General features: G+C 42.5%; 1 protein-coding gene across 1 annotated transcript in view; it reads left to right on the forward strand.

Annotated features, from left to right (window-relative positions):
* niban1a (niban apoptosis regulator 1a) overlaps positions 1-11,551 on the forward strand; it is a 173,682-nt gene extending 162,131 nt beyond the window's left edge. The window contains exon 13 of the mRNA XM_030728390.1: positions 11,306-11,551. Coding sequence (XP_030584250.1) covers positions 11,306-11,551 — 246 coding nt within the window. The remainder of the gene's footprint in view (positions 1-11,305) is intronic.
* Positions 11,552-12,012: the final 461 nt, after the last annotated feature.

A 12,012-nucleotide genomic window follows, 5' to 3' on the forward strand; every position in this document is an offset into this window, starting at 1 on the left:
ACAGACCAGTATCTCCTCTTTGACTCCCACCACCCTCTGGAACACAAACTTGGGGTGATCAGGACCCTACAACACCGTGCGGAAAGTGTTCCCTCTAAGGCAGAAGGGAAGCATAAGGAACACACACACTTTAAGAAAGCCCTCAAAACATGCGTTTACCCCAACTGGGCCTTCATCAAATCAGCTAAGATGCACAGGAATGAAGGCCAAACACAAACTACAGAGAATGGGAAGGACAAGAGGAACAACATTGTCATCCCATATGTGTCAGGCTTGTCAGAGAAACTCAGAAGAATTTTCTCCAAGCATGACATCTCAGTATACTTCAAACCAAGTCACACCCTAAGACAAAAACTGGTTCATCCCAAGGACAAACCCGCCAAACACAAGATCAGCGATGTAGTGTATGCTGTTCAGTGCAGTGAAGAGTGCTCGGACCTCTACATTGGTGAAACCAAACAGCCTCTTCACAAACGAATGGCACAACATAGAAGAGCCACTTCGACAGGACAAGATTCAGCAGTACATCTGCATCTGAAGGAAAAAGGGCACTCTTTTGAGGATGCCAATGTCCACATTTTGGACAGGGAAAACAGATGGTTTGAAAGAGGAGTGAAAGAAGCCATCTATGTCCACTGTGAACAACCATCATTGAACAGAGGAGGTGGATTACGTCACCAACTTTCCCCCGCTTACAGTGCTGTCCTGAGCTCCCTTCCCAGACGTCTCAACCCCCATTCACACCTTTGTTCCAGTGACCTCAATAGGCCACAGGAAACAATGGAGCGGAGTCCTAAGTTGGTTGCAACTGAAACCACTGATTAAATATGACCCACGCCCCCTTCACACCTGGGCACATGTGTTCAAGCACATGATCAATAGAGGGTCATAACCACCTCCAGGGGACTACGCCCACAGGGGTTTAAATACCTGGGTCTCTCCACCATTTGGTTGAGAACTGAAGAAGCCTTTCGGATGAGAGGTGAAACGTCTTCAAGAAACAAAAAGAAGTCCAGTCGCCTTTTTTCAAGCTCCAGAGACCCTTGGGCAAGATACTTAACCCCAAGTTGCTCTCCGACCGTTCCGTCGGAGTATGAATGTGAGTGAATGTTAGATAATTAAAGCACTTAGCTTAATTAATTAATCATGGAAGTGCTTGTATGAATGGGTGTGGAATGGGTGTGCATGGGTAAATGTAAAACGTGTTGTATAAGCGCTTTGAGTGCTCATATCTGAGTAGAAAAGCGCTATATAAGAACTAGTCCATTTACCATTCAACATCAAGGAATACAGCTGAGCGAATGATTAATTTCCAACTATATTAAGTGAGACATTAATGTTGAATAAAACTATCGAGTTATGAAGCTTAACTTTAATTTCAGGAGTTTGCTTATCACAGGAGCACTTCCACCCTTCGTTGGTCTGTGTAGTAGACTGGTGGGAAAATAAACAAAATTTTGAAGTTTAAGCTTATGTATATTGATTCATTCATCAAACAAACTTAAATTAATATTTATCATGTTAAATATTGAAATTTGATTAAAATGCGATTAATTTCGATTAAATAATTACAAAGCTTCTAATTAATTCGATTAATTTTTTTTAATCAAGTCCCACCCCTAATAAAATGCAATCCGATCCGACCCACATTAGCTGCAGTACAGTTTTTGGTCGTCGTCTTCTTCTTATGGGTCTGCGGTTGAACAAACCAGCTTAGAGCTGTATTACCGCCACCTACTGGAATGGAGGGGGGGATCGGAAGTTCGAAAAGAACCCTCAGATTCTATAAAGTCTAGATTAGGGGGGCTCAATTTCCTCCTCCTCTGTAATTATAATGTAGAGCAGGGGTTTTCAAAGTATGAAAGGGTGAGCCCCCCTCCAAGGAGCACAATGCCTGCTGCGCCCCCCCCCCCCCCCCCCCCCCCCCCCCCCCCCCCCCCCAATAATCAACCCACACACAATCAATGCCACTACAAACACCTCTAATTGCTTTTATTTTAGAACCATCTCATCTTTTAAAATGACACTTTATCTGAATGAAATTTAACACATGAACATTTTAAAACATTTCCTCCATTTTAATTATTTTATCAGTGCCTTGTATGGCAAATACGCCCTTTTTCCATTTTTCTACTTATGCCAGAGCTTGTCTCCCCTGCCTTTTTCTTTACTAAAAATTTGTCCATTCTTTCTCTCACATCAGTAGACAGCAAGCAGATAGCTTCTTTTCCCGGTTTATTTTTTCCCTCGCACCGCGCCTCCCCTAAAGTGCTCTGGCGCCCCCTAGGGAGGCGCGCCTCACACTTTGAAAACCGCCGATGTAGAGAAAATACCAATAAAACTCTCTGCATTTCACAAACAAGCACTTCTTTCATGGGCACTTATATATAAACATAACTTTTCTCCTCATGATTTCTTTATCTGGAATAACCAATATATCCTTTACAAAAATAAATCACTTTTTTACCCTCATTGGTTTAACAATAAAATCCTTCTGGTGGGTCAGCTATTTAACAAAAATGGATGTTTACTCAGTTACAGTGAGTTCACCTCAAGTATAACATTGATTGTAACTTCTAAAGAGTATGATACTGTGTTTGATGCTGTAACTAATGAAATATGTGACTATTTAGAAATAATGTTGTTGATGAAGATGAGTCCTTGTTAAATGTAACTGACACCACCGTTGGTAAGGTCTGTTTTTCTTCTCCTTGTAAGAATAACAAAATTATTCGTGCTCTATTTCAAACAAGATGTTGTCTCTGTACCTTCAGCTGTTTTCTACTGGAAAAACTTTGTCCCTGATTCACTGTGGAAAAAAAGTATGGACATTTCATCAGAAACTTTCGATAAACAACAAAATGAGAGATGTCTCCTTTAAACTGTTACATAGAATTTATCCCACTAATCAATACATGATGAAATATGTTAAAAACAATAGACCCCAACTGTAAGTTCTGTAAAGAACGGTCAGAAACAATCAGTCATCTATTTTGGAATTGTTGCATCACAAGAAATTTTTGGAAAGACTGTAATAACTTTATAAATTTGTAATATTGATTCTAAATTTTCACTAAGGTATGAACACATTATTTTTGGTTTTCATGGAAAGAATACAAATGCAAACAAAAGACTAACAATTAATCTAATTTTATATTTGGTAAATTTCATATCCACAAATGTAAATTTTCTTCATCTTCACCCTTTTTTACAGTTCTGGTTAAGGAAATGGAATTGTACTTATCCTCTATTTACAAGAGTACAAACAAAAAAGCTATAAACACTTATGAATGCTGCAAGTCACTGAATGTTTTTAATTTATTGTAATCTTTATAATATCTGCTTTTTGTTTTTGTGCCAATGTTTTACTTCAGAAGCCTATACCCCTGGCATATTTTATTTCTCTTCCTGTGTTCTGTTCCTCATTCTATTCCTTGTTTTTCCTTTTGTCAAAAGTTGTGTCTTTAATAAAAAAAAAAAAAAAATTCTATAAAGTTCTCCGTCCCTACGACGTATTCCCTTTGACACTAAGTGGATCATCGCTGACATGTTTTTCCACGCTTCCACCGCTCTTTGTCGTGTTTGTGTGTTGTGCTCGCTGTGCTGAGAATTTCAGCTGTTATTTTTTCTCTCTACTTCAGCCCCGAACATACTGCTAGCGAGCGCAGCTATTAGCACTGGTGACCCCTTCCCCGTCAAAATATTTTTTGATAATTTCCCTGATTAGTGACTAAATATAGACCTGTAGTAGAAACGTATTTAGGAGAATGCTTGTGAATATAAGCATTACAAGATTACGCTCAAGCAGCCCTAGTTTTTTGACATAACATTGATCATACAATGACAGCAGTCAGCTGATTGCAGGCTGTCTGCACAAGCAAAGAGGCAGAGCTCAGATGGAGTGGACTAAATGTTTTTCTAACGTCCAGATGAAGTTTTTCCCTCTGTAACCTCCATAAACCTTTACTGGGAAACACCTGGAGGTCAACCACCTAATCAGTAAGTGAAGAAAAGAGAACTTTGTAGCTGCTCCATCCACCCTGTTTGTTACGGCACAGGGAAAAACTGCAGTACGGAAGTTAAAATATGCAGATGAACTGTTAATACAAAAAAAAGTATTTCTTATCCAGTTACTCAGGCAATCGATTGAATAATCAATAGAATACTTGAGTGCTAAAATAATCAATAGTTGCAACCCTAATGAAATTTGCAACATACCATAAAGCCAATGCATCACCTTCTCACATAACAACAGGATTCAGGTGATAGAGTGATTGTTGTAAGTAAGTAAAGTTTATTTATATAGCGCTTTACACAGACAAAAAAGTCACAAAGTGCTGTACAATAACTAAAACACCAATATAAAAAAAAACAGATAAAAGATGCCACAGAGTCAGCTATATGGAGATGGAGTGGTAACAGTTCCAGAGCTTTGGTGCCACTACCTGAAAAGCTCTGCCCCCCTGGTCCTTAGTCTTGTATGTGGGACAACTAAAAGATTTAAATTTTGTTGTGTGACTGTTGACTTATGTTAAATTGATCCAGGCATTTAAAACAATTTTTTAAAATAATAATACAAAAAAGATCGAATTTGTATCAGTATCGGCGATATCCAAATGTAAAATATCGGTATCGGACATAAAAAAGTGGTATCGTGCCATCCCTACTAAATATTTGAACTATTTGTGCTATTCTCTATAAACCCCACAGATGTTTGTGAGAAACCATTTTCTGATCTCTGGTACACAACCACGCCACGTTCATAATCAGTTCATTCAATGTTCTTCCTCTGCTCAGTGAGAACCTCAGAAGATCATTTTGACCATGTCTACATGCCTAAATGCACTGTGTGTCTGCCATGTGATGTGCTGATTAGATATTTGTTATATTGAACGGTTTTATCAGTGTACCTAATAAAGTGTCCAATGAGAGTATATGAATACAGTGACAATGATCTAAGTACATCTAGTGTATGATTACTATGAATGTCTGTAGCTGAATATGAATGCAATATTTTTGTATGGCAACTGTAATATTGCATTCTGCACATTTTGGCTGATGCTCCAGTAGAGTTAGATAACTCAGACTCAGGCATCACCACCATATCAGTGGTGCCGCCTGAGTCTTCTTGAAAATACAGGTATCTCTTAAATATATAAATTATATGGCAAACAGTATCATTTTAGCTTGAACATCTATTATTGTTACATTATTATTATTTAGTCAGACAAACACTGTTTATAATTATTAAAAGTAAATTACTGTCCTCTTGTTGTAGATGAACTGACTGACCTCTGCCACTATTGTGGGAAGCAATATGGTGACAATCACTGGGTAATTCAATTCAATTCAATTCAATTTTATTTATATAGCGCCAAATCACAACAAACTGTCGCCTCAGGCGCTTTGTATTGTGGGTAAAGACCCTACAATAATACAGAGAAAACCCAACAGTCAAAACGACCCCCTATGAGCAAGCACTTGGCGACAGTGGAAAGGAAAAACTCCCTTTTAACAGGAAGAAACCTCCAGCAGAACCAGGCTCAGGGAGGGGCAGTCATCTGCCGCGACCGGTTGGGCTGAGGGGAGAGAAAGACATGCTGTGGAAGAGAGCCAGAGATTAATATCAATTAATGATTAAATGCAGAGTGGAGTATAAACAAAGTAAATAAGGTGAATGAGAAACAGTGCATTATGTGAACCCCCCAGCAGACTAGGCATATAGCAGCATAACTAAGGGATGGTTCAGGGTCACCTGATCCAGCCCTAACTATAAGCTTTATCATAAAGGAAAGTTTTAAGCCTAATCTTAAAAATAGAGAGGGTGTCTGTCTCCCGAATCCAAGCTGGAAGCTGGTTCCACAGAAGAGGGGCCTGAAAGCTGAAGGCTCTGCCTCCCATTCTACTCTTAAGTATCCTAGGAACCACAAGTAAGCCAGCAGTCTGAGAGCGAAGTGCTCTATTGGGGTGATATGGTACTATGAGGTCTTTAAGATAAGATGGTGCCTGATTATTCAAGACCTTGTATGTGAGGAGAAGAATTTTAAATTCTATTCTAGATTTAACAGGGAGCCAATGAAGAGAAGCCAATATGGGAGAAATATGCTCTCTCTTTCTAGTCCCTGTCAGTACTCTAGCTGCAGCATTTTGGATCAGCTGAAGGCTTTTCAGGGAGCTTTTAGGACAGCCTGATAATAATGAATTACAATAATCCAGCCTAGAAGTAATAAATGCATGAATGAGCTTTTCAGCATCACTCTGAGAAAGGATGTTTCTAATTTTAGAAATATTGCGCAAATGCAAAAAAGCGGTCCTACATATTTGTTTAATATGTGCATTGAAGGACATATCCTGGTCAAAAATGACTCCAAGATTTCTCACAGTGTTACTGGAGGCCAAAGTAATGCCATCCAGAGTAAGTATCTGGTTAGACACCATGTTTCTAAGATTTGTGGGGGCCGAGAACAAGAATTTCAGTTTTATCTGAATTTAGAAGCAGGAAATTAGAGGTCATCCAGGCCTTAATGTCTTTAAGACATTCCTGCAGTTTAACTAATTGATGTGTGTCATCTGGCTTCATTGATAGGTAAAGCTGAGTATCATCTGCATAACAATGAAAATTGATGCAGTGCCTTCTAATAATACTGCCTAAGGGAAGTATGTATAATGTAAATAAAATTGGTCCTAGCACAGAACCCTGTGGAACTCCATAATTAACCTTAGTGTGTGAAGAAGACTCCCCATTTACATGAACAAATTGGAGTCTATGAGATAAATATGATTCAAACCACTGCAGTGCAGTACCTTTAATACCTATAGCAAGCTCTAATCTCTGTAATAAAATGTTATGGTCAACAGTATCAAAAGCTGCACTGAGGTCCAACAGGACAAGAACAGAGATGAGTCCACTGTCAGAGGCTCTAAGAAGATCATTTGTAACCTTCACTAATGCTGTTTCTGTACTGTGATGAATTCTGAAACCTGACTGAAACTCTTCAAATAAACCGTTCCTCTGCAGATGATCAGTTAGCTGTTTTACAACTACTCTTTCAAGAATCTTTGAGAGAAAAGGAAGGTTGGAGATTGGCCTATAATTAGCTAAGACAGCTGGGTCAAGTGATGGCTTTTTAAGCAGAGGTTTAATTACAGCCACCTTGAAGGTCTGTGGTACATAGCCAACTAATAAAGACTGATTGATCATTTTTAAGATTGAAGCATCAATAATTGGAAAGACTTCTTTGAACAGTCTAGTAGGAATGGGATCTAACAAACATGTTGCTGGTTTGGAGGAAGTAACTATTGAAGTTAACTCTGAAAGATCAACTGGAGCAAAAGAGTCTAAACAAATACCAGCAGTGCTGAAAGCAGCCAAACATGAAGAATAATCTTTGAGATGGTTATGAATAATTTTTTCTCGAATGTCTAAAATTTTATTTGTAAAGAAATCCATGAAGTCACTACTAGTTAACGTGAAAGGAATACTCGGCTCTACAGAGCTCTGACTCTTTGTCAGCCTGGCTACAGTGCTGAAAAGAAACCTGGGGTTGTTCTTATTTTCTTCAATTAATGATGAATAGTAAGATGTCCTAGCTTTACGGAGGGCTTTTTTATAGAGCAACAAACTCTTTTCCAGGCTAAATGAGCATCTTCTAATTTAGTGAGACGCCATTCCCTCTCCAGCTTTCGGGTTATCTGCTTTAGGCTGTGCGTTTGTGAATTATACCACGGAGTCAGGCACTTCTGATTTGAAGCTTTCCTTGCTTAGGTTTTATTTTTCCTTCCCAGGTTCTGTTTAAGAGATATGATCATTTGCAATTTTTATTTATTTTTATTTATTTTGATCTCCTTTAGCTGTAACAATTACAGCTACTCTTTTTGGAGTCAGTCAAACATAATGCTACTAAAACAATGTCTTCACAAGCCTTCACCATACAACCAACACGTGACTGTATTTTACAAAGAAATAAATAAAATAAATAACCCCGTCCTCCCTACCCTTACACACACACACACACACACACACACACACACACACACACACACACACACACACACACACACCTACAATTACACAAATATTCACAAACCTAGAAACTCATAGCTCAATGTAAGTATATAATTTCAATATAATTATTACAAAACAAAATAAGCTAATCCACTAAAACAAACCACTGTATCCCTTAATCAATCAACCATCATTTCACAGACATGTCATTTAACACAGAAGTTAATTTCTAAGAAAATAACTTTTCAAAAAGTCTTTAAACTGGTACTTACTGGTTACATTAATAATGTCACTTGGCAAATTATTCCAGCCAAACATTGCTCTATAAATTACAGCACTTCTTCCTTTATTTGTTTTTACACTTGGAAGTATGACGAGTGAGTCTGGAAAATCAAGAGGAGGAGGTGTGTGCCTAATGATTAATAACAACTGGTGTGACAGTACAAATGTCGTCCCTCTGAAACAATCATGTTCGCCTAACCTGGAGCTCCTAACCCTGAAATGCCGCCCCCACTACCTGCCCCGCGAGTTCACTTCGGTCATCTTCAGCGCCGTCTATATTCCACCTCAGGCGGACACAAACACTGCACTATCCGAGCTTACATGAGGCTATTTCCACCTATCAGGCTAACCAGCGTGATGCGGCTCTCATCGTAGCCGGGGACTTTAACAGTGCAAACTTGAAAAGCTGATACTGGAGTTTACTCAGCACATAGACTGCCCCACCAGAGGAGAGAGGACCCTAGACCACTGCTACTCTCCATTCAAAGAGGGCTACAAAGCAAAGCCTCTTCCGCCCTTTGGGAAGTCAGATCACACCTCTGTCTCAGGCAGGGACACCCTGCTGTGAGAGAAGTGACACAGTGGTCTGATCAAACAGAGGCCGCTCTGCAGGGTGCGTTGGATTCAACCGACTGGGACATGTTTCGCAGCAGCACGGGCGGAGACATCGAGGAGTTTACTGAAACTGTTGTGGGAGTTATTGGAAAAGTTGTTGATGACACTTCGCTTAGGAGGACCATCAGGACCTTTCCCATCCAGAAGCCGTGGGTGGATAAATCTGTCCGCGACGCTCTGAGGTCCTGCACCGTTGCCTACAACTCCGGCCTCGCCTCTGGGAACATGGAGGACTACAAGGCTGCATCATACAACGTCCGCAGAGCGGTGAAAGAGGCCAAACATCACTACGGCTGCATACTGGAACAGCAACTACAACAGTCTGACTACAGGGGACTGTGGCAGGGACTACGCACCATCACGGACTACAAAGCACCACACACACCCCCGGTGAGTGCCGATGCTTCTCTGGCAGATGAACTCAACAACTTCTTTGCGCGCTTCGAGTCGGGAAGCCGACAGCGCGCTGCGCTCCCGGTCGGAGGGGCGGAGACACTCACTGTGACGGAGCGCGACGTGAGGAGGGCGTTTAGAAGTGTAAACACCAGGAAAGCGGCTGGACCAGACGGTATTAGTGGACGTGTCCTTAAGACCTGCGCTGACCAGCTGGCACCTGTGTTTACAGTGATATTCAACCTCTCACTGGAACTGTGTGTGATTCCCACCTGCTTTAAAAAGTCCATCATAGTCCCTGTCCCAAAGAAACCACACCCCAGCAGCCCCAATGACTTCAGGCCCATAGCGCTCACCTCTGTGGTGATGAAGTGTTTTGAGAGACTCATCAAGACATTCATCACCTCCTCACTGCCCACCAACCTCGACCCACTACAGTTCGCATACCGGCCAGACAGATCCACAGATGACGCCATATCCTTCCTCCTCCACAAGACCCTTTCACACATAGACACCGGTAAGGGGAACTATGTGAGAGTGCTGTTTGTAGATTACACCTCAGCATTCAACACCATAGTTCCCTCCAGGCTGGTCTCTAAGCTGCTGGACCTGGGCCTGGGCCTATCCCTGTGCAGGTGGGTTCACAGCTTCCTGACCAGCAGACCACAGGTGGTACGAGTGGGTCACCTCACCTCATCCTCCCTCACCACCGGATCCCCCCAGGGCTGTGTGCTCAGCCCTCTGCTGTACTCACTGTACACCCATGACTGCATGGCCATGTCAGAGTCCAACGTCATCATCAAGTTTGCTGACGACACTGCTGTTGTGGGGCTAATCTCCCACAATGAAGAGACAGCCTACAGGAGAGAGGTCTCCCGCCTGGAGAACTGGTGCCAGGAGAACCACCTCCTGCTTAACGTCAGCAAAACGAAGGAACTGATTGTGGACTTCAGCAGGAAGCAGCAGAGGGACTGTATCAAAGGCTCTTATTTTGAAGGTGCGCTGCTAGGGAAGTGGCGCAATCACCCCCAGTAGAGCCGTAAGCTGCACAGCCAGAAGTTGAGCTGCAGACTTTTCCTCCTTTCCTCCTCCTTTTTTTCACCGTTACACACTTGTGGGGACTTAAGTATATGTCGCCTGAAACACGGTTGTTTTTGTTGGAGAGTGTTTTATTGTGGCACTCCGAGTGTTAAGTGGATGCACGAAGTGAGTATCGTTCATATAGCCTATAGATAGTGTGTTTATTACGGCGCACCTAGCTAAGCATCGCTGTGGTGTTGCCGCCGTTCGGCAGCGGAGGTCTATTGTTTAACCTCGTGTATGCATATAATGTGAATGCTGATGTTAGAAGTGTTTAAACATCCAGTGAGCTAACAGCTGTAACGCGCCATTAGATCGAGTCATTAATTAGCGTTACTCTGCTGGAGAACGGCCATGTGAGCCATGTGCTGTTCTTTGTTTAGTACCCGGTTTAGCCAGTAGAGGGAGCTATGACCCAGTTAACCTACTAGTGTGGTTAATATGCCTTCCTGTTGGTTTATTTAAGCTACCATTTTTCTGCACATGTAAAGGAAAGACATGTATATTTTTTCTACTTGTGTGAATACCTTTATTATGGAGATGGTGACAGTGTGATTTATTATTATTATTTCAGAACTATGTGACAACACTGAGTGTGCAATAAATCACTGCAGTCATCTGACCTGCTGGCAAATACGTCATATCCTGTCATCATTCCGGTGTCCTGACCGACACCGCATCTTGTCTGCTGTATCAACCTAAACGAGCTAGCCAGAATCTCTTACCTGGTCCTTCGAGCCGGATACAGCCTTCAAGATGCTACCAAAAGGAGAGCACCTCGCGGATGTGAGACCCAGGCATCAGGCATGTCGACCTACCAGGCTCCAGGATTATGAGGTGGACTACGTGGAGAATTGTCATCGAGACCCATCACCACAGAGACCGCCACCCTGTTCCGCTTCCCTGAAGCTGTCTGCCCTCCTCCCTCAGTATGGTCCAGCGAATCAGAGTCACCGCTACTCATCTCAGCCACCCTCTGGTGGTTTCCCTAGGAATGCTGCTCACATTGAGACACCTCAGCTAGCCCAAACCCACCTCCAGAGGAGAAACCTCGCCATGGACATCTCACCTGGAGCTCTCACCTCCCAGCTGTGGAGCCCTTATCGAGACCCCGCCGTCCATCCGGATATCCGACGCATCCAGGGAGAGAACGCAAAGCTGCTACAGTCCCAATAAGTTTTCCAGGCTACATTAAAGGAACTGCATGAAGCTCGGAAGGAGATGAGAGAGCTAATAGGTGAAGCCCGCTCCTTGAGGGAGGACATGGAACGGTTCACTGACTCGGCCTCAAGTGACAGCAGCTACAGACCTATTGGAGCTTCAGCTGCGACCTCCCAGCCCAATCCTATGTTACCGCCTGACTGAGAAGACCAGGAGGATTGGCCTGATCCCCCACCCTGGCCTGAACCTGAGGATAATCTGCAGACTGACATGAGAAGTCCCAACCTGGGGCACCAAGACACACAGCAGAACCCCCCTCTTCACAGTTTCTCAGGGCGAGCCCAGTCAACCTATGAGCCCCCTATGTTCACCTCACCCCATTATCAGTTCACTCATCCTACCCCTTATGATCACGCTCTGCCTCATCCCCTGGTGCAGCCTCCTCAGTTACCCTCTCACCCTGCTCCTGTCTACCC

The sequence above is a fragment of the Archocentrus centrarchus genome, chromosome 4 (assembly GCF_007364275.1).
Source record: "Archocentrus centrarchus isolate MPI-CPG fArcCen1 chromosome 4, fArcCen1, whole genome shotgun sequence".
Classification (NCBI taxonomy): domain Eukaryota; kingdom Metazoa; phylum Chordata; class Actinopteri; order Cichliformes; family Cichlidae; genus Archocentrus; species Archocentrus centrarchus.